We start from the raw sequence: 24,656 nt of genomic DNA on the forward strand, positions 1-24,656 counted from the left end.
AAGGTAGCCACTCGAAGGAAGGGGAGAGAGGATCAGCTCGAAATCGTCGAGCTCAACTTTGGTCCTTCTCCTTCCTCCTCCTCTTCTCCTCCCAAACCGCCTCAGCAGCTTTTTCGGCCAACTTCTCAGCGACCCCTTTGCCGCATGGTCCTCCAGTCTCGCCGGGCGCCATCTCTGTCCTCCTTCATTTCTTCTCCCAGTCCTTCCCTCCCTCTCTCGTCCCCTTCAGCAGCAGCTCCTCGACTTCCCCCAACGTACCGTCGTTTCCTCCCTCTCCTCCTCTTCATCCTGCCTCTGACATGGTACCTCAGCCTCTCTCCATCAGCCGCATCCTCCCTTCTTACTCCTCCGGTCGATTCGGATCGCTCGATACCTCTCTCGACGCTCGTAGCACTGGCGGAAAGTGAGCTCGAGAAGAGGCAGAGGGCGCACTTGAGTCAGGAGGCAGAGGAGTCGGACAACGGGCTGGAACTGGGATTCGACATCACCGGGGATGAGATCAGCTTGGAAGGATACAGGTCGAGCATACGGAAGACTCTGAAGGAGGTGTTCGGGTGGGACGGAAGGAGTTTGGTGAGGTCGAGCTCAACCATGGAAGGACTCGACAACTCGACCTCCTCCTCTTCCCTTTCCTCGGACGAACCATCCTCTTCCTCCTATCCTTCGTTGTCCAAGGACTGGTGGATCGACTCAACCCTCTCCTACCTCGCCCTCGAACTCGACCCATCCTCCTCCTCCTTTTCATCCAAAGCTCCTCCCACCGAACTCTTCACAACCTCCTCCTCCCCTCACCTCTCCTCCCAATTCAGCTCCTGGAAAACTCTACACCCCTCCTGGAACCTCCGCTACCTCGACCAGAGCACCATCGACTCCTGGGTCAAGACCACTTTTTCTGGATTGGTGAAGGAGGAATGGTCGAAGCTGGAAAATTCGCCAAGGACGAGGAGGGAGAAACGAATCCTCGACGGGCTGAGGCAAGATCTCTGGAAGAACCTCGTTCTTCTACAACGAGCTGGGATGACGGTGTACGCCGATGGGGATTCTGCAGCTGTTCGACCGTTTCAAGACTGGGGCAAGATCGACCTCGTCAATCAAACTCCTCCCCTCCTCGCTCTCCTCCCTACGCTCAACTCCCTCCCCTCCTCCTTCTCCTCAAAATCGCCTTCAAGCTCTGTGGAAACCCTCTCACCACCCTCGCTCATCGTCTCCATCGAGTATGACTCTACCAAGGGCTCGGACAGCTGGGATCAAGGAACATTCGCTCGAGGCATCCAGATCGCGCAGTGGGTGAGTTTGTCGTACTATCCCTCTTCCCCGCTCGTTTCTTGTCGCTTTTATCGAGACGACTATCCTACCCACTGATTGTGTACTTATCTTTACACGATCTGTTTTCTCAGACCTTCGCAGGATCAGCAGGTCATCCCGTCTTCGTCGACGCGGTCGGTCGAGGCATCAAACTCTCCCAGGCCTACCACGCTCAGCTTCGTTCCAACAAGAACACCGAGCTGTCCGACGACGTCATCAGAGACTGGGCTGGACCTGGCATCTTTTCGGATTGCGTCTTCAGGTGGAAAGGAGTTTCTCGTTCGTCGAACCTCGACGCGTCGACTGACCTTTCCTTCTTCTCCTTTCTCTTCGACATCATACAGGTATCTCCTGGCTCGATGGGGAGTAACTCCTCGAGAGATTGGGAACCATGGAGGTCCAGTTCGAGTTGGCGACGTCTTGTGAGTCTTCCCCTTTTCCCTCCTCGTCGTCGTCGTTTCGTCGCCTTCGTCGTCGAGTCTCCACGCTTCCCTTCCTTCGCACCCGTACTTTCCTCATCCCTTTTTTTTTACTTTACCCTCGTCCTAAGAATCCTTCCCGAACGATCCTTCCAAGCAGACGTCTCGGAACAAAGCTCAGGGACTCAAGACTCGGTTCGTCCGCTCCCTCCTCCCGTCGTCGTCTTTCTCCTCTTTTCTGCTGACCTCCCTTTTTTTCTTCTTCTCACGCATATCCCTCCTTCCAGGTCTGGCACGGCTTCTTCCCCCGCTGGAAAGCCTCCGAACTCTTCAACGACGACCAACTTCTCGATCTCGACGACCAAACCTCGCCGTCCTGATCTCATGTCGTTCTCGTCTCGTCCCTTCATCCTCAGCGTAAATCTTCCCCTTCCTCTCTTTCAGGGAAAAATCGGAGCAGCAGTTCAGAAAAAAAAGGTTTGGGCATCAAGCGCATTCAAAAAACGTATAAAAAGGATTCGTTCGAAAACAACATCAAGTCGTTAAAACGAACGGAAGGGGCACGAGCAGAGAAGAAATCTAAAGAGCGTTCAACGCCTAGTCTAGAGGGTGTAAAGAGCAAGTGTAAGAGAAAGTGGTTGCTCGGGATGAGCTAGTGTGAAAAAACGTATCGAACGTTCAGGGGTGGGCCTCAGCTGGGAGGTAGGTGGGTGGGTGGGGTGGGACGAATTCGAAGAACGCGCGGCGTTCGTGAAAGTCGAGCCCCGAAAAAGCAAGGAGGAAACTAGCCTAGGTTGCTGTGAGAACGGAAAGAAGAAAGAAAATCTAAAAACCCGGAAGAGAGAGAGAGAGAGAGAGTGAAGAGAGCGTGGGTGTTGTCCTCCGGGAGGGGTTGGAGGACGAAGGAAGGGGTGCTGGAAGGGTCCGGAAGCGACTCTAGAGTCGCTTAGACGAGGGACCATTCAATCTCGAACATGCCCTCGGACTCCTGGCCAAGCGCTGTTGAGGAGGGAGGAAAGAGGGACGGAAGGCGGGAAAGAAGATGTCAGCGTCGGAAGCGAGAGTGGAAGGTCGATCTGGCAAAGGTAGGGATCGACTTACCGGTGAAGGCTCCAACGGAGAGATCAAGGGAGTTTCCGTTGACGCACGAAGGGCAAGCACTGGAAGAAAAGGAAAGAGCAACGGGTCAGCGTCGCTCGTCTCGAGAGGTGGGCGAAAGCAAGGGAAAACATGGTGAGGAGGACTCACTCGGCGATGACAGCGGTGACGGTAGCTCCGGTGGAGACTCGCTTGATGTTGACGTACTTTCCACACTGGTAGAGGTGATTGAAAAGAGGTGAGGAGGAGGAAAAGAGGTCAGCGGACGCGTCGAAGTCGACTAGAACGAAGAACAAGGACTTACGAGGTCGGAACCGGACGAGAAGTTATCTCCTCCCCACCACTCAGAGGTGATAGCGACAAGGGGAGTGTCGTCGCTGCGAAAGTGGGAAACAAGGAGAGGAGACGAAAGAGTCAGCTCGAGAAGATCGAGTTCGACCTCGGTCTTCAACGAGAATCCTGAACTCACGAGTTGTAGTTTCCACAGGCTCCAGGGTTTCCGTTCTGGAGGAAGTAGGTGGCGTAACTGAAAAGCGAAAGAAAGAAGCAGAGGAAAAGTTAGGACGGAGACGAGGCGCGTCGAAACGAGTTGGACTGAAAACGAGACTCACCCTCCAGTGTTCTCGGACGAGGAAGAAGCAGCGGCGGTAGTAGCAGCAGCGGCCTCAGCGGTAGTGGTAGTAGGAGCGACCCAGGCCTCGGCGGTCTGGAAGAAGGGAAAAATGTTAAGGAGACGAAGAGGGAGAAAGGAACGCGGTCAGCTCGAGCCTCTTTTCGACGAAAACGTGTCCAATGTACTCCAACTTTGGGCAGATGGAAGGGTACGAACGGTAGTAGGGGCAACGACGGCAGCAGCGACCTCAGCAACGGTGGTGGTAGCCTCCTGGGTGGTAGCAGGCGACTCGGCCTCGACAGTCGAAGTAGGGACGGCAACGGAGGAGGTCTCCTCCTCAACCTCGCACTCCTCCTCCTCCCCAGAGGCGGCGGAGGTAGCGGCAGGAGCAGCAGCAGCGGCGGTGGTGCTGGGAGCGAAAGTCTCAATAGCGACGGCGGAGGTGGAAGCGCTGGGAGTGCACTGAGCGGGTCGGTTTCCGGAGAGGGTCTCGGTGGAGAGGAGAGGGTGGCAACCTGTGTTGAGGAAGAACGAGATGAGGAGAAAAGATGAGCAGGGGGTCAGAAATATGGAAAGAGAAGCCGAGAAAAAGGTGACGACGGGAAGGATCTGGGAGACGCGAACGAGGCAAGAGAAAACGGACGTACACTCGTCGAAGAAGGTGGTGTCGTGCTGGGTCTGGCACTGTAGGATCGGAAGAAGAGTATCTAGAAGAAGGCGTCAGTTTCTGAGAGAGAAAGGAAGGAGTACGAGGAAGAGAACGAACGCTGAGGGCGACGTATCGGGTGTGGTCTGAGAGCGAGAAGAAAAAGAACAGATGAGAAGCGTCAGTTCCGGGTTAGATTGAACGTGAAAGAAGGTTTGTGAAGAGAGTATACGAACAGACGTCGTCTGGGAAAAGGAGTAAGGAAGGGAAGGGAGGTCAGCTCAAAGCAAACAACCCTGGAATTGAGCTCGATCGAAGGCGGAGGAGCGCTACTGACAATCCTCGAGGTAGCCATGAGCCCAGCCTGAGGGAGCAGCTCGAACCTCAACGTTCCTCTTGGGAATGGGAGCGGCCGAGACGGAGGAGGAGAGAGCGAGAGCGAAGAGAGCGAGGGGAGCGAAGGAGGCGAACATTGTTGAGAGAAAGGGAGAGTTTTGGGGTGGAAGGGTTGGAAGGGGCTGGCTGGTTGGGAGGGTTAAAAAAAGGAACAGAGGTCAGTTTCTTCTGAACTAGAAGAGCGTGTGTTTACGGGAGAGTGAGACGGAGAAAGGGTGAATACGGGAGAATGGTACTTACCTAGAAACAGAACGGAAGGCGAGGCGAGGGAGGGGGAACGGGGGAGGGAGACAAAGGGAAGGTCAGACACGTTTCAACTCTCTCTCTCTCTCTCGCTCGTTTTCTTGTATATAATTTGATACTCACTTGGTGGGAACTGTGAAAGTGAAGGAGAGAAGGTGAGTGCTGTAGAGCTGTTAGAAGGGAAGGGGGGAAAAGGAAGGGGAGGGAGTCTGGAAAAGGAAAGGAAGGTCGTGGATGGGAGGCAAACAGAGGAGAGGCCGGCTTGAATTCAAACACTTTGTCCTGACCTCGCAGTATAGTAACCGGAGAGAGAACAACAAGCCCCTTTCATTTTCTCAGATCGAGATTGTTCCCCTTTCATGTTCAGAGAAATCGACAGATTTGAGAAGTCGAGAGAGCAAAAGAAAGAATCGACCGTACAATCTCCTCGTCGAGCTTGAGCTTGAGCTTGTTCGTTTCTCCCTCCCAACTCTCATCCTCTTCCCGGCCTCGTCTTCTATCCCAGCTTAACCTCACCACACCGGCTCTCTCTCTCTCTTGACTCTCGGATCGCTCAAATCATGGGTACGTTTCTTGAAGAAGAAGAAGAAGAAGAACGACGACAGCTCAGAGCTGACCTTCGACTCCTCCCATCTTTCTTCCCCTTTCGTCTCTTCTTGTTCTCTTTCTTGCAGCCACCCCTTACTCCTCCAACTCCAACCCCTTCGCGGACCCTTCCAACGAGAACCCCTTTGAATCTTCGGCCTCCATCCCTTCGAAATACACGCAGCCTTCGATAACGGATCGTGAAGCCGCCCTGAACGCACGAGAGGTCGAGCTCGCACGCAGGGAGAGGGAGGTCGCCGATGCGGGAGTTCTGATGAACAACTGGCCAAAATGTGAGTAGGCGTAGTGGATGGTTGAGTCTGTGTGTGCTACGAGGGAGATGGATGGGTTTGCGAGGGACTGAAGGAGTCGAGGGAGGGAGAGGGAGGGAGAGAGAGGGGAAGCGAGTCGAGCTGTGTCGAGCTCGTTCGCTTTGGGAGGAGCTCGACGCTGGTTGCTACACCTATCGTAGGACAGCAGAAGAGAAGCAGAGCCTCTACGACTCGTATCCTCTTCCTTGGCCCGACGTTCCTGCCTGCATCCTCGCTCCAGTCCAAAGAAACGAAGCTGACCTCGCTTCCCCTTCCGTCCCTTCCTCGTCTCGTCGCTTCGCTACTTCTCCTCTGAAGTCTACCCTCTCATTCACCACGACATCTCCACCGCCATCCCTCACGAGTCTCAAGCTACTGTCACCAGGCTGTTCCAGTGAGTCAGCGACTCCTTTTTTCAGCTTCAGCATCTCAGTGCGAGCTCGAACCTGACCGCCTCCTCTCCCTTCGACCTCCCTCTTTCCAGAATCTGGCTCGCCCTCGTAGCAACTCTTCTCTTCAACCTTCTCGGCTGCATCTTCCTTCTCATCGCTGGTGCTTCCAACGGGGGTTCTGACGTGAGCCCGTCTTGCTGCTCCCTTTCGTCCCTTCCTTCTCTCCTCGTCCTGACTCCTTCGTCCTTCTTTCTCCGTTGACTCGCCAGATGATCGCCTCGATCGTCTACGTGCCGTTCATCACACTGGGCAGCTTCTTCCTGTGGTACCGGTGCGTGTTTCTCCCTTTCTCGGCTTCGACAAACGAAGACTCGAGGGTCTCAGAGCTGACCTTTCATCACGCTCTTCGTTCCCCTCGCAGACCCATCTACTGGGCTTACGCCAAGGAGTACGCGATCTTCTACTACATCTACTTTGTGTTCGGTGGTATCCACGTTGCGTTCTCGATCTACATGGTCAGTCTCCCTTCACTTCTCCCTCTCTCCTCCCCATCGACTCGTGCTGACCATTCACCGTCTCTCGTCTCTCTCATCAGGCCATCGGGATCCCCTCTACTGGTTCAGCTGGACTGATCAACACCATTGAGATGTTTGCTCAGTCTCACATCCTTGCTGCTGTGTGAGTATCGCTTCGCTTCGTCTTTCTTTCTCTCCCTCCAATTCTGAACCTGTCATCGTCGCGTCTCTCTTCCCTCCGCTGACTCCCTTTCCTTCTCCTCTCTCGCCGCGCTCCAGCTTCGGAGTCATCTCCTCAGTGGGATGGGTCTTCCAAGCCCTGTTCTCTCTTGCTTGGTACAAGCTCGTGCGTCCGAAACCCATCCCATCCCTCTCCGTTCTCCTTTCGCACCGACCGAACCAAACTAACGACGATCCTCTTCCCTCACTCGCACAGATTTGGGCCCACCACAACTCCAAGGGACACACCATGGAGAAGGCCAAGGGGGAGGTTGCTCAGCAAGGGTTCTGGTTCGTCCCGTCGCTTTTCGCTCTGCTTCCAAAATCCCTTCTTCGAAACTGACGAGCCTTCGCTTCGTTTCTTTCGTACAGGATGTACCTCACGAAGATGAGCAAGGTCTAAATCTCGCTCGAGCTCGGGTGATTTTTGGGGACTGGCGCTGGGGCTGGGCTGGGTGGAAGATGGTGGGAGAGGGAGAGAGAGGGTTTGGAGGACGCGTCACGGCAGAGACGAGAGAGAAACGAGGTTGGGTTTTACGGGTTTCGTTACGCTACTACGAAGGACCTTTTTTTTTGGAGTGTCTCGAGAGCAGAATCTCCATGAGGGCCTCGATGAAACGAAAGAGAAAGTAATAGCTCGATTCGAGCCCACGCGTCCACCTTCTCGTCTTCCCTCTTCCCTCTTCTCTATGTCCTTCCTTCCGAGACGCTCAAGACGTGAAGGTTTCATCAAAGATCATCCCTCTCTCATCCTCTGTTCATCGTGTTCCCAGCGCCCTTGGGATTATCGTCCGTGTACCTCGCCCACTTCTCCTCCTTGTCTCTCTTCTGGTCGTCCGCCTCCCTCCCGCTTCTCGTCCCATCGTTCTCCGAAGCGATCTGCAGGATTTCCGAAGAGGTGGGTGCGTCTTCGCTTGCTTGTCTGTTAGAGAGGAAGGGTCGGAAACCTGGTCAGCTCGAGCGGGAAGATGAAAGGAGAGGGAGACACGTCCAAAGAAGAGCGAGGAAAGAATGAAAACAAAGCCGGAACTCACCCTCCTCCGGTGATGACGTTCCCGCTGTCGAACTCGTTCTTGAGGTACTCGTCGATGGACATGGTGGGGAGACGATGACCTGAACGGAAGACTTCAGCGGCGAGACGAGCTCGGTCGTCCATGGCTCCTCCCGAGGGAAGGATGGTGAAGGGTCGAAGAGGCTAGAGGAGAAACAGGAACCCAAAAAGAGGAATGGTTCAGAGAGCTGTACAATGCTAGCTTCTTCTTCTGCTCCCTTCGACGCGAAGCAGCCAGACGGAGAAGGAGGCGAGGGACGAAGAGAAACCGCACCTTTCCCTTCGCGTCCATCAACTCTCCCTTCCCATCCGGTCCTCCTCTGTTCACACTATCCAACCTCCAACTCGCCTGAGTCCCAGCAGCACCCTCGTTCTCCCTCTCCCTCTGCCTCGTATCGTCCGCGCCTTGATCCAGCAGCTCCAGATCCGCGGGCATGCTCTCGAGAAGTTCCGTTTCCGACTTGATGGATTCGAGTTGAGCGAGGGATTGAGCGTAGAGGAGGGAGAGGAGGGAGATCGTGTAGATTCGAAGGTCGTCGGAGGAAGAAGAGCCGGTGAGGAGGGAGTCGGAAGGAACGGAGTTGGCGGTGGAGAGACGCGTTGAGTTTGAGGAGGAGGTGGGTTGGGTTTGGGAAGAGGAAGGAAGGAGGGAGAGGATGAGGAGGTAGTCGTTGGAAGGTGGTTCAAGCATAGGTGGATTACGGTTCAGGGCAAGGAGCTGTAAATGCCACACAGGAAGATGGAACGATGAGTCTTGAGAAGGAGAGGAGAGACAAGAAACGCGAGACACGAAACGAAGCTCACCTCGAGCTTCTCCCTGACCTCCTTCTCCCATCGATAATGTCTGATCTTCTCCTCCCTCCTCTTCGCGGGATCCCTAGCTCCAGTCCTAGCGAGCTTCTCCCTGTCCTCTCCTTCGACGACTCCGTAAGAGTCCAGCATCCGAATGTAAGACTCGAAGTTGGCCTGGGGGGGACGAGATCTTTGGTCAGCTTCGAGCTCAACATTCTTCCCTTCCTTCGCCTTCGCGGTCTCACCTTGCACTGTGCGAGTCTCTGGAGTCGATCCGATCTCCCTTTGGTTGTTAAGCGACCTACGATCTCTCCTGCTACGACGTCGACGAGCATAAAGACGAGTCCCTGGGTGCTGACGTCCTCGAGCTGCTCGTTGGGCGAGAAGACACCTCGAGCTCGGAGGAGGGATTGAGCGAGCGAGAGAGCCGAGTAGGCGGATCGGAGGAGGGCCTGAAAGTGCGATTCATCGAGCAGTAGAGAACAGTGTCAGCGATGCGAACGAACGGGAGAACATAGAGGGAGGAGAGCGGAAGGAAGGAGAGGTCGAGCTGACCTGAGTTGGCTCCTCGTTCGTGTTGAGCTCACTGGCATCCGAAGCTGCTGTCAGAGCTCGAGCGAACAGCTGAGAGAGTGAGAGAGATCGAAGTTCTTCTTCTTGGCTTGACATCTGTGCGAGAAAATTCTTCTTGAAAGAGGAAGGAGATGGTGGTTTGCAGGGGAGCTTCGACTCTCGCCCTCACGTTCTCAGCCCTACCTCGAAATCAACGACTTCTTTTCGAGACTCCCTGATCTCTTCTCTCCTCCAACCCTCTCCTTGCCTCCCTTCTGACTTGCTTGATTTTTCGCCGTCTTGGTTGAGCTTCAAGTGTTCAGAGGAGGGAGTGTCCTGCGATCTTTCCTTCGGCGAGAGCTTCACAACGAGGCCGGGTTCTCGACCAAATCTGCAAAACTCCCTTCGTTAATCCTCGCCCTGATATGAAACCTACATGGGGAGAGTTCAATTCGGGAGCACATACCATACCTTCCTATGCATGTACTCTTTTCCTACATCCACTCGTGTGCAAGAATGACTGAGAGAGGGCGAAAGAGAAGCGGAAGGAGGAGGTTGAAGAGGTCAACGTCGTTTTTCCTTCGCTGTTTCGCCAGGATCTGTTGAGCCTCTGAGCATATCCCGTCGCTTCGGGCCTATCTGGTGCTGCTTCTCAGAGTCTGCCGAACCTTCATTCGCCAACGAGAAGTGAGGGACGCGTGCAGAGCGAACGAAGAAGGAAAGGGAAGGAGGTGAGCTCGACGCCGGACTCATGAGCGGTTTGTCTTTCTTTTGCAGTTCAGCACAGAAAACGAGCTCGGAAGGTTATGGGAGAGAACATTACCCTTGAGATTCACGACCTCTCCTTTTCTTCACTTGAGGCGAATTTTCTTTGATCGTCGCGTGGAAGAGTAGCACGACGCGTTTTGTCTTTGCCTCCAAATGAGCTCCTCCCTCCCTCCCTCCTTTCACCGCAAACCGTCACCCCTCGTCGCATAGAGCCACTTTCTCGTCTTTTCTTCTCGATGGAGGCATCAACTTCAGCTTCCTCTTCTTCTCGTAAACGATCTTCACCTCCCTCTCCCAACGCTGAAGCCTCTGGAAGTCGTCCCAATCCCACCTCCTCCTCCTCAAGCTCGACGTCAACCTCTCGAGCCCTTCTCGGTCCTCCGCCTCGACCTTCCAGGGTCCTTCAAGAAACAGTCGACGTCTTCGAAGAACCTTTCGTCATCGACGAAGAGCCTGAGGACCCTCACGGCGAAGGTTTGGCTCCAGATAGGCAGCAGGGAGAGGTGGAGCTTCGGGAGGAGGAGGAGGAGGAGGAGGAGGGAGAGGGAGGAAGCGACAAGACGTCGATGTATGTCTCCCTCTTCGAAGGTCAGCTCGTTCTTCTGGTGTATCTCTCATTCGACGAAGGAGCTGACAAAGTGCTTTCTTCTTCTGCGATCTCGTAGATATGCTCAAGACCGTCCTTGAGCAAGAATCCTATCTCTTCACCAAGGATGAGCTCGCAACCTTCGAACGCTACAAGGCTCTCTCTTGTGCGTTTCTACCATATCTTCCTTCGTCCAACTCTCTCTCAGATGCTCACCTCCCTTTCATTGCATATGCCCCTTCGAACTCAACAGACAACGCACGCTACCTCCTCATCCGCCTCCTCCTCCGAACTCCTCGAATCCACCGCCAAATCCACCTCGCGGAGTCCTACGCTGGAGAGATCGGCAAACAGAACATCGCTGCTACCATGGACGAGCTCTGCCTTCGCTTCGATGGATCCAAACAACCCGTCGACGCTCCTTCTGGGAAAGGGAAGGAGAAGGAGAAGATCGTCATCGACCTGACGGAGGACGAGGAGCAAGATGATCCTGAGCTCGCGAGAGCTTTGAGGGAGAGTCTGAAGTCGTTCAACAACAGCTCGTCGTCTTCGGTGGGAGTCAACGGGAAGAACGGGAAGGAGAACGGAGTGGGTGCTGGTGCTGGTACGAAGGGGAAGGGGAAGGAGGTTGCAGGAGGAGGAGCAGGGAAGAAGCTGCCCCAAGCCGTCGTCGACGCGTTGGACATGGACGAACGTCCGCTGGATCTGTCTCATTTCTGCGGTGCTGCTTCGAGTGGGGACGTTGGGGAGGAGAAGCTGCTGAGATGTCTGAAGATGAACGAGCTGAAGGAGGTGGCGAAGGCGATGAAGGTCTGGAAGAACGGGTTGACGGTGAGTTCGACCTCTTCTTCCGTTCTCGTCTCAGCTCTTCGTCCGAGCCTGCTTTCCCGTTCGCAGGAACGCCTCGAGCTGACAATTTGAATCCCGTCCTCTCTTGTTTCGTCATGCAGTACCCTGAGCTCATCTCCAAGATCCTCGCCACAGCAACGAGTCAATCCGTCATCTCGTTCCCCGTCCTCCCTGCTCCCTCCAACTCAAAATCCAAAGCGAAGCCCTCGATCACCAACTCAGCAACCAAGCAGTCGACTCTCTCCTTCGGTCAACGTCCCAAGATGTCGGATGGTCGATCGAGGCTGGCAACGGTCGTCCGAAGCGTGATGGGAAAGACGGTGATGGTCAACGAGGACATCAGGAAGCTTTGGAAGAGGTTGAACCTCGTTTTCTACAGAAGGTGAGCCGTCTTTCTTACTGCTTCGTCTTGTCAACAGCCTCGACTTTCGATTCTCTTTCGAACGACGCGTCTCAATCTCAGACCCGAGCTGACTTTCTTGCGTCGCGTCTTTCTCTTCCTTCCTCTTCTTCCAGCACCATCGCACCACCCTCCCTTCTCCTCCCTCAGATCCTTTCCAAGGCTCATCGCCGAACGTACCCAACCTACACTCCAACCCGAACCCTCTCCCTCTTCCCAACTCGTCTCTCCCTTCTCTCTTACGAACGAGCCCTCCTCCTCGAGCTCGAGGTCGACGACGCTCTCGGGGAGCAGGAAACCCTCAACGGAACTCGACCGTTCTCCAAGGCGATGATGGCAAGGGATTTGGCTACTGGGAAGACTGGAGGAGCGAGCTTCGGAGGAGGTGCTGCTTGGGGAAGTGGGTTTGGAAACACGGGTGGGAGGAAGGAGGGAGCGGAGGTGGTGAAGGTGATTTACGAGGGAGTTTGGGAGAAGTGGAAGGAGGAAGTCAGGCTCGGGAAGGAGATGGGCATGGAGCGTAGAGGTGCGAGAGCGGTTGGAGATAGATTCCAGCCTGGTGAGTCTGCTTTCGAAGTACGCGTCGAGAACCAAATCTCTCCTCGACTGACTTTCGACTCCTTCGTTCTCTCCAGGTCACATCCTGACTCGGATCATCTCGAAGGGTAGCTACGCTCTCGGAGTCCTTCACGACTTCAACAGGGAATGCGAGGTCCTCAAGGCTTTGCTCGCTCAGAAGATCTGGAGGAGAGGGAAGAGAGGGTGAGTTTGTCTTCGACGCGCTTTGCTCTCGTCGATCCTTCAGCTGACGAGCTTTCTCTTTTCGGATTCGCAGAGCTTGGTACGAACGTCTAGCTCTGATTCTCATGACGAAGTATAAGGATCAAGCCGACGAGATCGAGAAGAAGGAGGAGGCTCTCGACATCTGCATGGACGGTCTCGAGGACGAAGACACCCATCTCAGTTCGTCCTCCTTTTTCTTCCTCTTCGAATCGTTTCAGCCTACTGACCCCTCGTTCCTTCGACCTCTCTCCCCGCCAGTCTACCGACCTTCCCTCACCCGACGTCTCACTCGACTCGAGAAGCAACTCAAGCTCCTCCCGGAAGAATGCCACCGGTGCGAAGGAGAGCTCAAGACCTGCGAAACCGTTACTCTCGTGGCCAAAAGGATCAGGCGCAGGGGATTGACTGACGAGGACGAAAGAGACGAGGGCGAGGAGGGATCGTCGTCGAGGAGGAAGAGTCGAGGGAGGAGTACCGCTGAGCCTGGTGGTGGAGGAGACGAGGAGGGAGGAGGAGGAGGAGAGGTCAAGAAGACGACGTGGGGAACGAAGAGCGCTTGGGTTGGGAGAGATGATCAGGAGGTGGGAGTTGAGCAGTGGGTTTTGGAGCAGTGGGAGGATAGGGGATGGAAAGGGTGAGTCGTCTCGCTTCGAACGAGGACGGGAAGACGAAGACGCACGACTGACTTAGGCTCTTCCTTCTCACTCAGGTTCCACGCCGAAGGATCGATCTTGACGACCATCTTTGGACTTCTGTAAGTTCCCTCTCCGCTATTGACCTCGCTTCGAGCTCAGCGTCTGACTCTCGACGCGTCGGATCGACTCAACAGCTTCTGGGACGTCCTCTTCGCTCCCGTCCCCGGCGCCTTCGAAACCGCTTTTCAAAGCGCTCCTCTTGATCTAGGAGAGGATTCCTTCGCTATCGGTCAGTCCACCTCTTGCTCTTCGAATCTTCCCCGAACCGAACCGTCGAGACTGAAACTCGTTCTTCCTCGCCGTCGTCTTCCCCAGCCCGAGCTCCCCTTGTCGCCTCCCAACTCGCCAAAATCGAAGCCGGTCAAGCTCCCGATATCCTCCGAGCCATCGACGAGAGGGAGAGGGACAACGAGACCATGTGCGTCGGTGTGAGGTGGGATTTCGCGAGAGAGGATCTGTTGGAGATCGTCGAGGTGAGCTCTCGATTCCTCCCTTCTCGATCGTCGATTACATCCGGCGAACCGTTCTTTATTTAGATAAGCTGATGAAACCGCTCTCTTCTTGTTGGTTTTGTTTGATCTCAAGTGCATTGGAGGACACGGACTGTCGATTATCTGCAGAATGCTCTCTGAGGAGTACGGGCAGAGGAACTCGGGCGTGCCGGACCTTGTGTGCGTCGACTCTTTTCCTTGGTTCTCTGAGCGTCCTGTCGCATCTCCTTCGAGGCTGACTCTCTCTCTCTCTCTCTCCCTTTTTTTTCGCTCAGCGTCTGGAACTACGAGGAACGAGCCGTTCGATGGATCGAAGTCAAAGGACCCGGAGACACCCTCTCGTCGACGCAAAAAGTCTGGATCGACGTGCTTCTTTCGGCCAGCATCGACGTCGAGGTCTGCAAGGTCGCCGAGGAAGGAGCTCCCGTACCCAAGAAGAAGAAGCGAGCTAGGTCTGGATCCGCTGCGATTGGTGGTGGTGGTGGTGGTGGTGGGAAAGGGAAGAGCAGGAATGTTGGGAGAGGAGGAGGAGGAGGAGAGAGCGACGTCGAGGAGATGCCGGAGGAGGAAGAAGAGGAGGAGGCAGAGGAGGAGGATGTGCGACCGAAGCTGAAGAAGAGGAAGAGCTCTGGTGGGAGTACGAGTGCGAGTGGGAGTGGGTCTTCGAAGGTCGGAGCGACGAAGAAGAAGAAGAAACGCGTCGTTGATTCGGACGAGGACGCGGAAGAGGTCGATTCTGATGTTTGCATCGTCTCGGATTGAAGGGCTTCTCTACTTTGCCCTACCTTTCGTCTCTGAACATTTCTTTCGCGTGTACTTGATGATCATCTTCGTATCTTTTTTTTTTGTTCCTGCCGAAAACTCCCTTGCCTTCAAGAAGGTTGAAGGGGCGAGACCAAGGAGGGGGGACCTGCCGAAGTCTGCGTCGAGTCTGGGCTCCCTCCCTTTCTTGAGCCTATAACACCCACCACCCACGCCTCTTCCTGCTGCTGGTTTCGCTTTCTCTTCCACCCCCGTCCCCGTCTCCGTCTCCCTCTCCGTCTCCCTCTGCTCGTTGGTGGCTCGCTTCTCCCTCCTCCCTCCATGGCGGAAGCCTCAGTCGTCGCACCGGCGGATTTCCAGACGAGCTCGACGTTGTCCTTTCCTTCCTCCCTCCCTCCTCCTCCTCCTCACATCACCGTCTCCCCTCAGCAGCAGTCCTCTCTACAACCAGCATCCGCAGCCAAATCCATCCTCAAGAGAAGATTCTCTTGCACCGAAGATTCTCCGGAGGATACGAGGAAAGATTCGAGTCTTTGGTTCGAAGGCAAGAAGCTCAGATTCGGAAGCGAGTCAGCTCCTTCGCCTTCTTCAACAACAGCTCCTGTAGAAGAGGAAACGCATCACCAGGAAGAGGATCTCATCATGGAGGAGGGAGAGACGGTAGAGAGCGTCGGGTTGGACGAGGAAACGAGGAAGCAGATGGCTTTGATGGGCAGGGAAGGCAAGGGAGCTGGGAGGAGGAAAGTCAGAGGAGGAGGAGGGAAGGACGAAGGGACAGATCAGCCGGAACCTGAAGTCGTCGCAGAGGTCGCAGGGTTGAAGGATTCTCTATCGAAACTGGAGAGGTTCACCAAGGATTCAGAAGAGGTCAGTCTACCATCCTTCCTTTTTTTTTCGTTGCTCCATCTCTCCTTTTCCAAGCTCGAAAAGAACAAGAAACCCAAGAGCTGAACTCTCCGCCTCTTCCTCCTCCCTTCCCCTCCCCCACCCCCTTCTCTCGATCGCTCACTCATTCACTTTACTCGATGAAACATCCAACCAGTGGTCAGACATCCTTCGCCCCCTTCTCGGCCCTCCTCCTTCCTCCAACCCAGATTCTCGTCGACACTCGTTCAACTCGGACACCTCCTCGCCAAACTCGTCCTCCAACGACCTCCTCGAGTTCGCCGACTCGCCTTCGCGTCTCCCCTCCGTCCCCGAAATCCTCAACTCTCCTCTCCTCGGACCTCACTTCCCTCCCGTCTTCGTCGACTCAGCAGCTCGTCGTCGATCCGCTCCGGATCCCGTTTCGCGTTCCTCAGCAGCAGCCGTCACCCTCGCGTCGTTGGCCGCCAACCCTACGACTCATCGAGGAATCTCTCCGGCTCCCTTCTCGCCTTCGTCCTCTCCTTACCTCCTCGCCAAAGCAACTGCCAACTCCGCACCTTGCACTCCCGGATACCTCACCGACCCGACCTTACACCTCGCTCCGATCGGACCTCTCGCCTTCTCGTTACCACCGAGCCCGATCCCTTACACTCGATCCAACCTCTCCGGATCCGTCCCTCCCGAGGCGCGTCGTCCCTCCCTCTCCCACCCTTCCAAACCACACGCTACCTCCCTCCCCAACGTTCCAACCCGTCGAACCTCCACCTCAGCTCCCGACGAAGGTCCCTCGGCTTCCCACCTGCTCAATCAACTCAGGAGGCACTCGAACCCAGCGTCGACCTTCTCGGCTCAGACGAAACGAGGAAGCATCAGTGGTGGAGGAGCGAAGGAGTTGCTGAGAAGGTACTCGACCATCGTGAGGGAGAAGCTCGAGACGTGGGAAGGGTTGGAGTCTCTCGTGAAGGATGCGGAGGAGGTGAGGGAGGATTGGGACGCCGGGATGGCGAAGGTGTAGCGGTCTCGTCTCTCTCTCTCTCTTCTCGTCTACCTTTGCTTCGTTGTCCCTGTTTGTTTCGACTCGTCACCCCTTTATATATCCTCGCTCTCGTCCCGTTTTTTTTTTTTTTTGCCTTCGTTGGATGTAGTTAATTAGCTCTCGCACGTCCTCCCTGTCTCGCTCGTCTCGCATCTCCCCTTCCCCTCTCAACTATATTTCTTCTTCGTTCCTTCCTTCGTTTTTTGGGCTTTCCTCGTTCCCGGTTCTCTCTCTTTCTTGCTTTCCCTCCCTCTCGGTTGTTTCGTTCTTCGTTCTCCAGCCTCCCCTCCCTTTTACTTTTGCCTCGGATCTCTCAAAGACGCTGTAGTTCAAACGGACGTCCCTTGCCCCCTTCTCCCTCTATATTCTTGTTCGTTAATCCAAACCCCAACCTATCCCTACCTCCACGTTTAGCACTCTCGTTGCTTCGCGTCGCTCCCTTCCTCCCTCTGTAGTCTTTCTCCTCCTCTCTCGAAACCGAGAGAGAGAGAGCTTTTTCTGTATCTTTTCATGCCATTCGTTCTTCTCTGTTTGCTCAGCCGATGAAAGGAGTCGGGTAGACGTGAGCTTGCCCATAGATCTTGGAAGGACAGAACGAGGATCGCGACGCGTCGTCGACGCTATTTTTGCTCTTCGCCAGATGCTTCGAAAGAGAGGGGAGAAGACGAGTCGGATATAGGATATGTAGTCAACCAAACAAGGGCCTCAAGGAGGGTCAAGAGATACAAAGAAAAAGAGAAGCGAAACGAAACGAAAAAGAGAGAGAGGGGACGTGAAGTTGCTTGATATACCGAACGAGAGAGAGAGAGGAAAAAAGTTATAGCAACAAACGAAGAAAGCCGACGGAGACGAGTGAGTGGGAAGAGAAGAGGAGAGTGAAAAGGGTAACAGTAACAGCGGAAGGAAGAGGCACGAGCAAAAAAAGTAGACCGAAACGCGGACGAAACGAGAGCGGCTACGCGTCCAAGAACTCTCTGAGCAGGAAGGCCTTGTGTTCCGAGAGGTACTAGCAAACGCAAAGAAGTAGGTAGGTTGAAATCAAGTCAGCATGGGATAAGAAGGACGAGAAACAAACGGGAACCGAAGCGACTCACGTCTCCCAACTTTGCCCACTCCATCCCGTCCTCCTTCCCCCAAGGCGGCACGGTGTTCATGCTCTGATTCGCCAGCTGATCCCACACGACGGTCGTCCTCCTCACGAGGGTCTCGAGCGAAGGAGCGGAAGGGTGTCCGGAGTGGGCTGGCGAAAGCAAACAAACGAAGAGACGCGTCGAAGCGAAGTCAGCACGGCGTTTCCTCCTCCCCCTGTCTCTCTGCTCTGCTCGAAAGAGAGCAAGCAAGCCACCCCTCCCACACTCACCCAGCAAAGCAGCATTCACATTCTCCGCCAACGCCTGTCTCCTCTCCCTCCCCAAGAAGCTCCTCGTCGGCGCACTCTCCGGCGGGACGTACGCAAACAGACCCGACACCTCCACGACCGCCTTCCGGTACCACTCCTTGTCCTTCTCGCTCGTGAGCTTGTCGACGAGGACGTAGAGATCCTGAGCTTGGGTGAGGGCCGCGACGGTTTTGGTGGAGACGGTGGAGGAGAGGGATTGGGTGGAGGAGGAAGGCGAAGAGGATGCGGTTCCGTTGCCGTTGGAATGAAGGGAGTGGAAGGAGGCTGACATCGACCCTCCGTTACCGTTACCGTTGCCGTTGAGGATGAGGGAGGTGGTGCCGTTGTTGGTTGGGCTGTTGGAGCTGGAGGAGGAAGGGGTTCGGTGAGGGTGGGGATGGATTGCTGGGTTGGAGTTGGAGTTGATTGGCGAGGACGATGAAGAAGAAGGTGGGGAGAGAGGGACTGTCCGAATAGTTTCGATGAATCCTTGGATGAGAATGTTGAGGTGGATGTGGATCGGGAGGAGGGAAGAAGAAGGAAGATGGTAGGCTGGCGAGGGAGTCGCGCTGGGGAGTTTGAGCAGCGACGCGGACGAGGAGGAGGAAGAGGGTTGTTGAAGGAGGTTCGACGAGGAGGAGGATCCGTTGGAAGAAGTGGGAGGAGGAAGTTTGACTGTTGGGGAAGGGTTGGTGCCGTTCTTGATAGGGGAGGAGGTGGAAGAGGATGCTGGTGGGTCGGTGGGCGACGTCGCTGAGGAGATGAAGGTTGGGTAGTGGAGTTTGATGAGGGAGAGGGCTCCTGGGATGTTTCCGAGGAGGATTTGAGTCTTGATGTCTGCCATCGCGTATCAAGACGAACGGGAAAGAAGTCAGCGACGAGATCAAAGAATTGAAACGAGCAGTCGTCGTCGGGAGGGAAAGGAGAGCTGGGAGAGACCAACCTCGTCTGTGTTCGATCTGAGCAAGCTCGTCTTCCGAAAACCTTCCCTCGATCCTTCCAGCCTCAGCAGCCTTCGCATCTTCACCATTCGTGAGCTCTCCTAGCACTTCCATTCCCTCGACGGTCCCGTTCCCACTCGATCCTCCCTCCTGCGTTGGCTCGGAAGCGTCCATGAGCGCATCTCCATCCGGATCCAGGGGTCTCCCAACCTCCTCCTCAACTTCTACCATCATAGCATCCTCTGACTCTCCGTTCGGATCGAAGGGATTTGGGTTGGCTGTTGCTGTGGTTGTTGTGGTGGAAGAAGAGGAGGAAGGAGGAAGGTTGACCTCGATGGGAGCGAGATCCGTTGCGGGTGGAGAACGAGGAAGAGAGAGAGCTCGAGCGGTGGAGAGGTAGACGTGGTGCGAGAGATAGTCCAGAACGAGTTGACGCTGAGAGTGAGGAACGAAGAAGAAGAAGCGAGAGTCAGGTGGGAAGAGGAGGAGGAAGGAAGAAGGTGAGGGGCTGAGTGTTGATCGAGATGGATGCGCTCCTAGCTCGTCTATACGAGCTCTTCCGGAACTCTACTTCGAGCAGGGCGCTCTTCTACGTCCATGCTCCCAGATCCCCTAGCGCATATAGCTCTATCTCCCTTCTGACGACTAGAACAAGGCTATCTATCGAGACTCACGACTTCCTCGGGCGATGGATCCTTCAGCTCCTCCTTGGGCGTTCCTCCTCCATTTTTATCCTTCGACTTCGAGGATTTCTTGGACGAGGAAGAGACGAGATAGTTGTCCATCGAGACGAGCAAGGAGTGGATGAAGAAGAATATGGATGAAGGTCGAGAGAAAGAAGGAAGGAGCCAGCTCTCGTTTCGTTTCGACGGCGAGCCCTCCGCGAAGTCGTCACTCTCCTCTCCCTCTCAACCACAACTCTCTTGACCCAAAGATGTCGCTCTCTCTTCGAATCCGACATCCTCAAGGAGTCTCGTCCATCACTGTGGATCCTAGCTCTTCGATAGAATCCCTTCTGGTCGCGATCTCTGCTGTTTCAGGCCTGGAAGCCAGCTCCCAAGATCGTCAGTCAGCCCTCCCTCTTTTCTTTTTCTCTTCCCTTTCCCTCTTTGAAATCGAGTTCTCCAGACCTTCAGACGAGCTCAATCTGACGCTCTTCCCTCTTTGTTCTCTCGCAGTGAAATCCGGCTACCCTCCGAAACCTCTCGTCTACTCGACTCCCGCTCAACTCATCTCCTCCCTCTCCCTCTCCAGGAACGAACAGATCGTCGTCTCGGCTTCAACCTCCTCTTCTTCCTCCTCAACGTCAGCATTGAAGGAACCTCCAGTCCGAAGCGGAAGCGGTCGAGTCGAAGGTCTGTTTGGAAGCTCAACAGCAGGAGCAGCAGGAGGTCCGGGAGTCGTCGTGAGCTCATCAACATCGAGCTCAACCTCGACTCCTTCAGCGGCTTCAGCTCCTCCTTCGAGACCTTCAAGTGCGGCAGCATCTGGAAGCAAGAATGCCGAGGGTGATTGGGTTCAGATCGAAGCTGGTTATCTGGTGCTGAAGGTCGTGCCGTGAGTTCTATCTTCAATCAAGGGAAGGGAGGGCAGCGAGGAAGGAACGAGAAAGCTCACCATGTTTTTGGTTCGGTTCTTCAAGGGACGACAACTCCTGCCTCTTCTCCGCTATTGGAGCTGTGTTCGCCGGTGGGATTGAGCAGGCTCAGGAGATGAGGAAGAGTGAGTCTTCTTTTGTCTCGTTCTTCGGGGAAGGAGCGAAGCTGATCGGACGTCTCGTTGTTTTGGTTTTCGCTTCAGTCGTCGCTCGAGCTATCGAGAGGGATCCAGAGACCTATTCGGAGATGTTCCTCGAGTGTGTGGGCTACTCTATTCCAGTCTGTCGAGATGGTAGAAATTCTGATCTAGAGCTCACTTGTGTTTCGAACAGGCGACCGCCGAAGGACTACGTTCGAACGATCTTGACGGACAAGTCGTGGGGAGGCGCTATAGGTGAGATTGGTCCGTGTGATCTGTTCTTAGACCTATACCTGACTCCCTTCCTTCAATTGCCTTGTCGAACAGAGCTCTCTATCTTCTCAGAACAGTCAGTCTCTCGACTCTCCTCCCGACTCGACGCGACTGACCTCTCCTCTCCCTTCTTCCTTCCTTCCCTCTTCGCTCCAGCTTCAAAACCGAAATCTCTTCTATCGACGTAGCTACCGGTCGCATAGATCGATTCGGAGAAGGTCAATACTCGGAACGGTGCATCTTGATCTACTCAGGTGAGTCCCTTGCTTCTACATGCACTTGCTTCCCTTCCTTTCGTACCCTCCCTCCTTCCCGTCATACTAAATGACTCCTCCCTCCCTCTCCCAAATCCACTCCGAACAGGAATCCACTACGACCTCCTCCTCCTCTCCCCCACCCCAACGCTCACACCCTCCAACCTCCCCTTCTGCGAAACCGTCTTCCCAACCTCCTCTGCCGTCGTCCTCGCAGCAGCTTCGGAACTAGCCACTAAACTCAAGGCGAGGCATTACTACACGGATACGGCGAAGTTCGATCTGAGGTGCGGGACGTGTGGGGTGGGGTTGAAAGGGGAGAAGGGAGCGAGGGAGCATGCGAGAGGAACGGGACATGTGGATTTTGGGTGAGTTTTTTTAAGGGAGGGCTGGGTGTAGTTTGCGAGAGAGCTGACTTGGTTTTGGTTTCGGGGAGAGCAGGGAGTACTGAAGTGCTGAGGAGAGAGAGAGGGAGCATAAGGAGAGGAGACAGAGCAGTTTGTTGTTGCACGTTTCGGTTGGAATTGATGTTTGTAGACTTCTTGGCTTGGCTTTCTCCGAACCGACGAAGAGAAGATTCTTGCAAGCTTCCTGCTCGGTTTGGGATCCGGAGAACCGTCTTGGTCTGACGTTGAACCGAGACGAGACGCGTCTTATCTTCGTTCCGGCCCACATCAGTATCTATTTCGTCTCTTTCTTTCGACTCTGGCCAAACCACCAGCCCCTCCTCTACAGCACCCCTTTCAACTACTCAGACAGCCGCCACAACTTCAGAGCTCGTGTGGGTTGAGGGAGGAAGCAACTCAAGAGGAGAGGAGAGAAGAGAGGAGAGGAGAGGGAAAGATTTGAGCGGAGCGGGTCGCGTCTCGCTCGAACACCTCGAGTTTGCCCTGTTGTCTCGACCCCCTTAACCTCTCAGGCTCGTACAGAGAAACAAGTTACGACCGGGAATGCTTTTCGAAGATGTGTCCATCCCTGGGTGAGATTTCAAGCAAAGAGATACTAGCAAGGAGCGGAGGAAACGTTGACAAGAGAAGTCGTTTCTTCCTTCTTCTTCCTTATTTGATCGATTAGCTCAGCTGGTTAGAGCGTGGTGCTAATAACGCCAAGGTCTTGGGTTCGATCCCCACATTGATCATTTTTTTTGGCTGTCGGAAACCGAGATCTACAAGTTCGTTGGACGGTCGAGGGAGCGACGCGGTAAGAGCGTCGGACGCGTCGTCTGGACCTCCCCGAACTTGAACCATCCGCTTTTTTTGGAGTTTCGACTGCATTTGCTTGACGAAGGAGGTGTAGTACTGAAACCCAGCTGGGAGAGAGATTGGATCGATTTGCTTTGAAAGGGAAGGAGGGAGGACGGATTGAACGCGGGGAGCGACGACGCGCCACGGAGTGTGAAGTCGAGACGCGATCAGATCCTCTCCCCAGCAACCGGAAATTGTAGTTATCCTTCTGAAAATTGCTCCAGCCTGTTCCTTAGCCTGATGATAAGACACTGTATGAGTTTCAGAGCAAATTTTCAAGCGAGAGAAGCGTGAGGTCGCTGGTCTCCCTTCCCTCCTCCTCTCCTCCCCGCTCTTTCACGAACGAGTTTTCGATCAGCCACGACACAACTACTTCCTGCTCACTTTGAATTCTTCTCTCCCACCTTTCCTTAAGATGAAGGTGGGATGTGGTTCGACGACCCTGTGAAGTCAGAAGTCGATGTATCTATGCACGGATCCGGAGCTGTAGAAGCAACGAAAGGAGAGAGGAACGAGGTCGGAAGGGAGTACATGCGCTCTCGTCGCTCGCTCCTCTCTCTCTCCATTCCTTCCTATTAGTCCTCGTCGAGGAAAATGTCGGCAGGTCCAGACCACTGGTAAGATGGAGCGAAGAGCGAACAACCCAGGGAAGACGTGAGAGGTACAAATTGAAGATCAGGAGAAAGGTGAAGAAGGCGACGCGTCCTCCCTGCTTCTCAAGTTTCCTCTCCCTCCCTTCGTTCTTCCTCCCTTCGCAGCATCTCTCGCGCAACATGATACCAGCAGAGAAATCATCGGAGTCAAACGAAGAAAGTTGTGTGTGCATAAAAAATGAAGCGAGTCGTACGTGAAAGAGAACGAAAGAAAGGAGGACGACGTTATGCGATACGAAGAGAGGGAGTACATGTGGGGATGGAGGTGACGCGAGACGTGAACGAATAGAAAACAAACAAGCAAAGATGGCCACTGAGGCGAGAGACGTGTGAGAGAGATGCGAGAAGAGGGCTGAAGAGCGTCGCTCGAGACGCGAGCCTTCACTTCTTCCCTCGAAGCAGCGGTTATGTGGGTTCAAGAGCATCGTGAAGGAGGTGATCTCGCTTCCAGGTAGATGATGACAAGCCTCTTCGCTGTAGATGACAAGCGATGACGAGCGGATCCAGAGCCACAGTAAACCTTTTCACCCGACGCGTCCTCTTCTCTTCCCTCCTTCCTGTTCCCCAGCTTCTTCTTCGCATGCGAGAGAGGACATCGACTCTTCCAAAGTACGCTTTCGACCGGACCCGAGCTCAGCAGCTCGCGAGCTCTGAGGATCCCCAGCCCTTCCCTCTTCGCCAATCTCCTCCAGCTCACACGACAACTCTCCCTCTCCCTCTCTCCTCTCCTACCCTCCCGCTCCCTGTCCTACTCTCCTGAAGCGCTCTCCCAGCTCCCGAAAGAGCTCATTCTACCCCTCTCCCATCCCGAACGATCAGCTCATCCTCCTTTCCTGCCCTCCTCCCTTGATCTTTACGAGCCCAAAAAAAAAAGGATCCCATAGTCCAGGTCCTTCCAAAAACTCCCACACAACCACCCAAACCAGTACATATTCTTCTTCTTCTTCCTTCGGTCGTTTAGTATCCCTCGGGGTTTGTACGAAGCGTGAGCTGCACAAGAAACGAAACGGGAAGCGGGAGGGAGGTCAGCTTCGTCCGTCCTCCCCCCCTTCGACTTCTCGTCCCCCTCGCTCGAGCTAGATCGAAAAGGGAGTCGACTCACCTTCGTGAAATGAGGAACCCTGTGCATCCACTTCCTATAGTGCTTCCCCGTTCGAGAGAAGGTGGTGTACTTGTCTGCGAGCGAACGGAAGGAGAGGAACGAACAAAGGTGAGCTTCGACCGAAACGGAAACGAGACGAAGAAACAGCACATAGTTGAGATGAAATGCTTGTACGAACCCTTCGGCACCATCTCGTGTTCCTTGGGGAGTTGGTTACACAGGTCCTGTAGTGGAGAAAAGCAGAGCGAAACAGAAACGACGGGAGAGAGAGAAGGGGAGGAAGGTGAGCTTTGAGGTCGATTCGCTCCTTCCCTCGCTCCCTCCCTCCCCTTTTCCTCTCCCTTCTCCTTGCTTCAACGTTGGGTGGTACGTACGAGAGCCTTAAGCTGAACGCCACTCTGAGTGACTGTCGCGATCACCGAGTCTACCGTCTTCAGTCTGTTTCGATGGTTCGACTTCTGAGCCGTACTCATTCGGTGGTTGAAAGACCTGAAACGACAAGAGGCGAGGAATCAGCGAGGAAGGGAGGATGACCAAAACAGAGAGCAGTCGAATGCTCACCATACGATTCCTCCAAGTCGTTTTACGGAGGGGATCATGACGGAGGGGGAGCGGTGGTGTCGTTGAGAGGGAAGGAAGGGGAAGGAGGAGGACGAAGGTCGTTTCTAATCGGAGTTTCAAATCGCTTTCCATTTCCTTA

At 54.7% G+C, this 24,656-nt stretch overlaps 9 protein-coding genes and 1 non-coding gene across 10 annotated transcripts; 6 read left to right on the plus strand and 4 right to left on the minus strand.

Moving 5' to 3' along the window:
- Positions 1 to 67: 67 nt before the first annotated feature.
- Positions 68 to 2,183, plus strand: BDY24DRAFT_380602 (uncharacterized protein). Its single transcript, XM_076639192.1, has 5 exons — positions 68 to 1,287; positions 1,398 to 1,567; positions 1,650 to 1,727; positions 1,856 to 1,919; positions 2,012 to 2,183. The coding sequence occupies exons 1-5, from the start codon at positions 145 to 147 to the stop codon at positions 2,102 to 2,104; spliced, it is 1,548 nt and encodes a 515-aa protein (XP_076499113.1). The 5' UTR covers positions 68 to 144; the 3' UTR covers positions 2,105 to 2,183.
- Positions 2,184 to 2,187: 4 nt separating this feature from the next.
- On the minus strand, positions 2,188 to 4,956 carry BDY24DRAFT_380606 (RlpA-like double-psi beta-barrel domain-containing protein). Its single transcript, XM_076639193.1, has 12 exons — positions 4,844 to 4,956; positions 4,419 to 4,603; positions 4,318 to 4,326; positions 4,202 to 4,227; positions 4,083 to 4,119; positions 3,652 to 3,950; positions 3,434 to 3,528; positions 3,292 to 3,348; positions 3,127 to 3,199; positions 2,973 to 3,037; positions 2,826 to 2,884; positions 2,188 to 2,723 (listed from the first exon to the last, which is right to left on the minus strand). Exons 2-12 carry the CDS (start codon positions 4,552 to 4,554, stop codon positions 2,671 to 2,673), a joined length of 909 nt encoding a protein of 302 aa, XP_076499114.1. The 5' UTR covers positions 4,555 to 4,603; positions 4,844 to 4,956; the 3' UTR covers positions 2,188 to 2,670.
- Positions 4,957 to 5,094: 138 nt separating this feature from the next.
- On the plus strand, positions 5,095 to 7,320 carry BDY24DRAFT_380607 (secretory carrier-associated membrane protein). Its single transcript, XM_076639194.1, has 10 exons — positions 5,095 to 5,284; positions 5,395 to 5,598; positions 5,935 to 6,010; positions 6,101 to 6,191; positions 6,278 to 6,339; positions 6,430 to 6,523; positions 6,604 to 6,686; positions 6,803 to 6,869; positions 6,960 to 7,033; positions 7,115 to 7,320. The coding sequence occupies exons 1-10, from the start codon at positions 5,281 to 5,283 to the stop codon at positions 7,143 to 7,145; spliced, it is 786 nt and encodes a 261-aa protein (XP_076499115.1). The 5' UTR covers positions 5,095 to 5,280; the 3' UTR covers positions 7,146 to 7,320.
- A 57-nt stretch (positions 7,321 to 7,377) lies between these two features.
- On the minus strand, positions 7,378 to 9,302 carry TAP42 (Tap42p). The gene is made up of 6 exons (XM_076639195.1): positions 9,141 to 9,302; positions 8,831 to 9,037; positions 8,598 to 8,759; positions 8,068 to 8,511; positions 7,777 to 7,937; positions 7,378 to 7,664 (listed from the first exon to the last, which is right to left on the minus strand). Exons 1-6 carry the CDS (start codon positions 9,252 to 9,254, stop codon positions 7,490 to 7,492), a joined length of 1,263 nt encoding a protein of 420 aa, XP_076499116.1. The 5' UTR covers positions 9,255 to 9,302; the 3' UTR covers positions 7,378 to 7,489.
- A 796-nt stretch (positions 9,303 to 10,098) lies between these two features.
- BDY24DRAFT_439187 (fanconi-associated nuclease 1) lies at positions 10,099 to 14,551 on the plus strand. Its single transcript, XM_076644425.1, has 13 exons — positions 10,099 to 10,493; positions 10,571 to 10,657; positions 10,745 to 11,322; positions 11,442 to 11,722; positions 11,857 to 12,299; positions 12,376 to 12,502; positions 12,576 to 12,703; positions 12,782 to 13,157; positions 13,233 to 13,277; positions 13,353 to 13,447; positions 13,534 to 13,691; positions 13,804 to 13,889; positions 13,985 to 14,551. The coding sequence occupies exons 1-13, from the start codon at positions 10,142 to 10,144 to the stop codon at positions 14,469 to 14,471; spliced, it is 3,243 nt and encodes a 1,080-aa protein (XP_076499117.1). The 5' UTR covers positions 10,099 to 10,141; the 3' UTR covers positions 14,472 to 14,551.
- Positions 14,552 to 14,781: 230 nt separating this feature from the next.
- On the plus strand, positions 14,782 to 16,476 carry BDY24DRAFT_380614 (uncharacterized protein). Its single transcript, XM_076639196.1, has 2 exons — positions 14,782 to 15,338; positions 15,514 to 16,476. The coding sequence occupies exons 1-2, from the start codon at positions 15,114 to 15,116 to the stop codon at positions 16,351 to 16,353; spliced, it is 1,065 nt and encodes a 354-aa protein (XP_076499118.1). The 5' UTR covers positions 14,782 to 15,113; the 3' UTR covers positions 16,354 to 16,476.
- Positions 16,477 to 17,026: 550 nt separating this feature from the next.
- BDY24DRAFT_380617 (uncharacterized protein) lies at positions 17,027 to 19,514 on the minus strand. The gene is made up of 5 exons (XM_076639197.1): positions 19,368 to 19,514; positions 18,696 to 19,128; positions 17,735 to 18,589; positions 17,469 to 17,614; positions 17,027 to 17,380 (listed from the first exon to the last, which is right to left on the minus strand). The coding sequence occupies exons 1-5, from the start codon at positions 19,476 to 19,478 to the stop codon at positions 17,330 to 17,332; spliced, it is 1,596 nt and encodes a 531-aa protein (XP_076499119.1). The 5' UTR covers positions 19,479 to 19,514; the 3' UTR covers positions 17,027 to 17,329.
- Positions 19,515 to 19,596: 82 nt separating this feature from the next.
- On the plus strand, positions 19,597 to 21,695 carry OTU1 (ubiquitin-specific protease OTU1). The gene is made up of 9 exons (XM_076639198.1): positions 19,597 to 19,757; positions 19,872 to 20,250; positions 20,336 to 20,415; positions 20,494 to 20,548; positions 20,624 to 20,685; positions 20,758 to 20,779; positions 20,860 to 20,957; positions 21,067 to 21,325; positions 21,399 to 21,695. The coding sequence occupies exons 1-9, from the start codon at positions 19,628 to 19,630 to the stop codon at positions 21,406 to 21,408; spliced, it is 1,095 nt and encodes a 364-aa protein (XP_076499120.1). The 5' UTR covers positions 19,597 to 19,627; the 3' UTR covers positions 21,409 to 21,695.
- Positions 21,696 to 22,021: 326 nt separating this feature from the next.
- BDY24DRAFT_t21 lies at positions 22,022 to 22,095 on the plus strand. The gene has a single exon. It is a non-coding gene; the product is annotated as a tRNA-Ile (tRNA).
- Positions 22,096 to 23,566: 1,471 nt separating this feature from the next.
- On the minus strand, positions 23,567 to 24,648 carry MRPL31 (mitochondrial 54S ribosomal protein mL60 MRPL31). The gene is made up of 5 exons (XM_076636781.1): positions 24,518 to 24,648; positions 24,331 to 24,445; positions 24,135 to 24,180; positions 23,957 to 24,030; positions 23,567 to 23,844 (listed from the first exon to the last, which is right to left on the minus strand). Exons 1-5 carry the CDS (start codon positions 24,553 to 24,555, stop codon positions 23,812 to 23,814), a joined length of 306 nt encoding a protein of 101 aa, XP_076499121.1. The 5' UTR covers positions 24,556 to 24,648; the 3' UTR covers positions 23,567 to 23,811.
- Positions 24,649 to 24,656: the final 8 nt, after the last annotated feature.

The sequence above is a fragment of the Mrakia frigida genome (genome assembly GCF_051309035.1).
Source record: "Mrakia frigida strain ATCC 22029 unplaced genomic scaffold BDY24scaffold_6, whole genome shotgun sequence".
Classification (NCBI taxonomy): domain Eukaryota; kingdom Fungi; phylum Basidiomycota; class Tremellomycetes; order Cystofilobasidiales; family Mrakiaceae; genus Mrakia; species Mrakia frigida.

Excerpts from the sequence above, each read along its gene's own strand:
- OTU1 (XM_076639198.1), top strand. The coding sequence starts at position 19,628 with ATGTCGCTCTCTCTTCGAATCCGACATCCTCAAGGAGTCTCGTCCATC. Across the intron at positions 20,416-20,493 it reads GGCTCAGGAGATGAGGAAGA|TCGTCGCTCGAGCTATCGAG; the intron begins GTGAGTCTTCTT and ends TTTTCGCTTCAG. Across the intron at positions 20,780-20,859 it reads CTCTCTATCTTCTCAGAACA|CTTCAAAACCGAAATCTCTT; the intron begins GTCAGTCTCTCG and ends TCTTCGCTCCAG.
- BDY24DRAFT_380606 (XM_076639193.1), bottom strand. The coding sequence starts at position 4,554 with ATGTTCGCCTCCTTCGCTCCCCTCGCTCTCTTCGCTCTCGCTCTCTCC. Across the intron at positions 4,120-4,201 it reads CCCGATACGTCGCCCTCAGC|TGCCAGACCCAGCACGACAC; the intron begins GTTCGTTCTCTT and ends CCGATCCTACAG. Across the intron at positions 3,951-4,082 it reads CACCACCTTCTTCGACGAGT|GTTGCCACCCTCTCCTCTCC; the intron begins GTACGTCCGTTT and ends TCCTCAACACAG.
- TAP42 (XM_076639195.1), bottom strand. The coding sequence starts at position 9,254 with ATGTCAAGCCAAGAAGAAGAACTTCGATCTCTCTCACTCTCTCAGCTG. Across the intron at positions 8,760-8,830 it reads AGAGACTCGCACAGTGCAAG|GCCAACTTCGAGTCTTACAT; the intron begins GTGAGACCGCGA and ends CGTCCCCCCCAG. Across the intron at positions 7,938-8,067 it reads TGATGGACGCGAAGGGAAAG|CCTCTTCGACCCTTCACCAT; the intron begins GTGCGGTTTCTC and ends TTTCTCCTCTAG.
- BDY24DRAFT_380607 (XM_076639194.1), top strand. Across the intron at positions 5,599-5,934 it reads GATGAACAACTGGCCAAAAT|TCTACCCTCTCATTCACCAC; the intron begins GTGAGTAGGCGT and ends TCTCCTCTGAAG. Across the intron at positions 6,687-6,802 it reads TCTCACATCCTTGCTGCTGT|CTTCGGAGTCATCTCCTCAG; the intron begins GTGAGTATCGCT and ends GCCGCGCTCCAG.
- MRPL31 (XM_076636781.1), bottom strand. The coding sequence starts at position 24,555 with ATGATCCCCTCCGTAAAACGACTTGGAGGAATCGTATG. Across the intron at positions 24,446-24,517 it reads CGACTTGGAGGAATCGTATG|GTCTTTCAACCACCGAATGA; the intron begins GTGAGCATTCGA and ends TTGTCGTTTCAG. Across the intron at positions 23,845-23,956 it reads GGGTTCCTCATTTCACGAAG|CTCACGCTTCGTACAAACCC; the intron begins GTGAGTCGACTC and ends TTTCTTGTGCAG.
- BDY24DRAFT_439187 (XM_076644425.1), top strand. The coding sequence starts at position 10,142 with ATGGAGGCATCAACTTCAGCTTCCTCTTCTTCTCGTAAACGATCTTCA. Across the intron at positions 10,494-10,570 it reads GTATGTCTCCCTCTTCGAAG|ATATGCTCAAGACCGTCCTT; the intron begins GTCAGCTCGTTC and ends GCGATCTCGTAG. Across the intron at positions 13,692-13,803 it reads ATCTGTTGGAGATCGTCGAG|TGCATTGGAGGACACGGACT; the intron begins GTGAGCTCTCGA and ends TTTGATCTCAAG.
- BDY24DRAFT_380602 (XM_076639192.1), top strand. The coding sequence starts at position 145 with ATGGTCCTCCAGTCTCGCCGGGCGCCATCTCTGTCCTCCTTCATTTCT. Across the intron at positions 1,568-1,649 it reads TTTTCGGATTGCGTCTTCAG|GTATCTCCTGGCTCGATGGG; the intron begins GTGGAAAGGAGT and ends GACATCATACAG. Across the intron at positions 1,728-1,855 it reads GTTCGAGTTGGCGACGTCTT|AATCCTTCCCGAACGATCCT; the intron begins GTGAGTCTTCCC and ends CCTCGTCCTAAG.
- BDY24DRAFT_380614 (XM_076639196.1), top strand. The coding sequence starts at position 15,114 with ATGGAGGAGGGAGAGACGGTAGAGAGCGTCGGGTTGGACGAGGAAACG. Across the intron at positions 15,339-15,513 it reads TCACCAAGGATTCAGAAGAG|TGGTCAGACATCCTTCGCCC; the intron begins GTCAGTCTACCA and ends ACATCCAACCAG.
- BDY24DRAFT_380617 (XM_076639197.1), bottom strand. The coding sequence starts at position 19,478 with ATGGACAACTATCTCGTCTCTTCCTCGTCCAAGAAATCCTCGAAGTCG. Across the intron at positions 18,590-18,695 it reads TCAGATCGAACACAGACGAG|ACATCAAGACTCAAATCCTC; the intron begins GTTGGTCTCTCC and ends ACGCGATGGCAG. Across the intron at positions 17,615-17,734 it reads TGTGAATGCTGCTTTGCTGG|CCCACTCCGGACACCCTTCC; the intron begins GTGAGTGTGGGA and ends TGCTTTCGCCAG.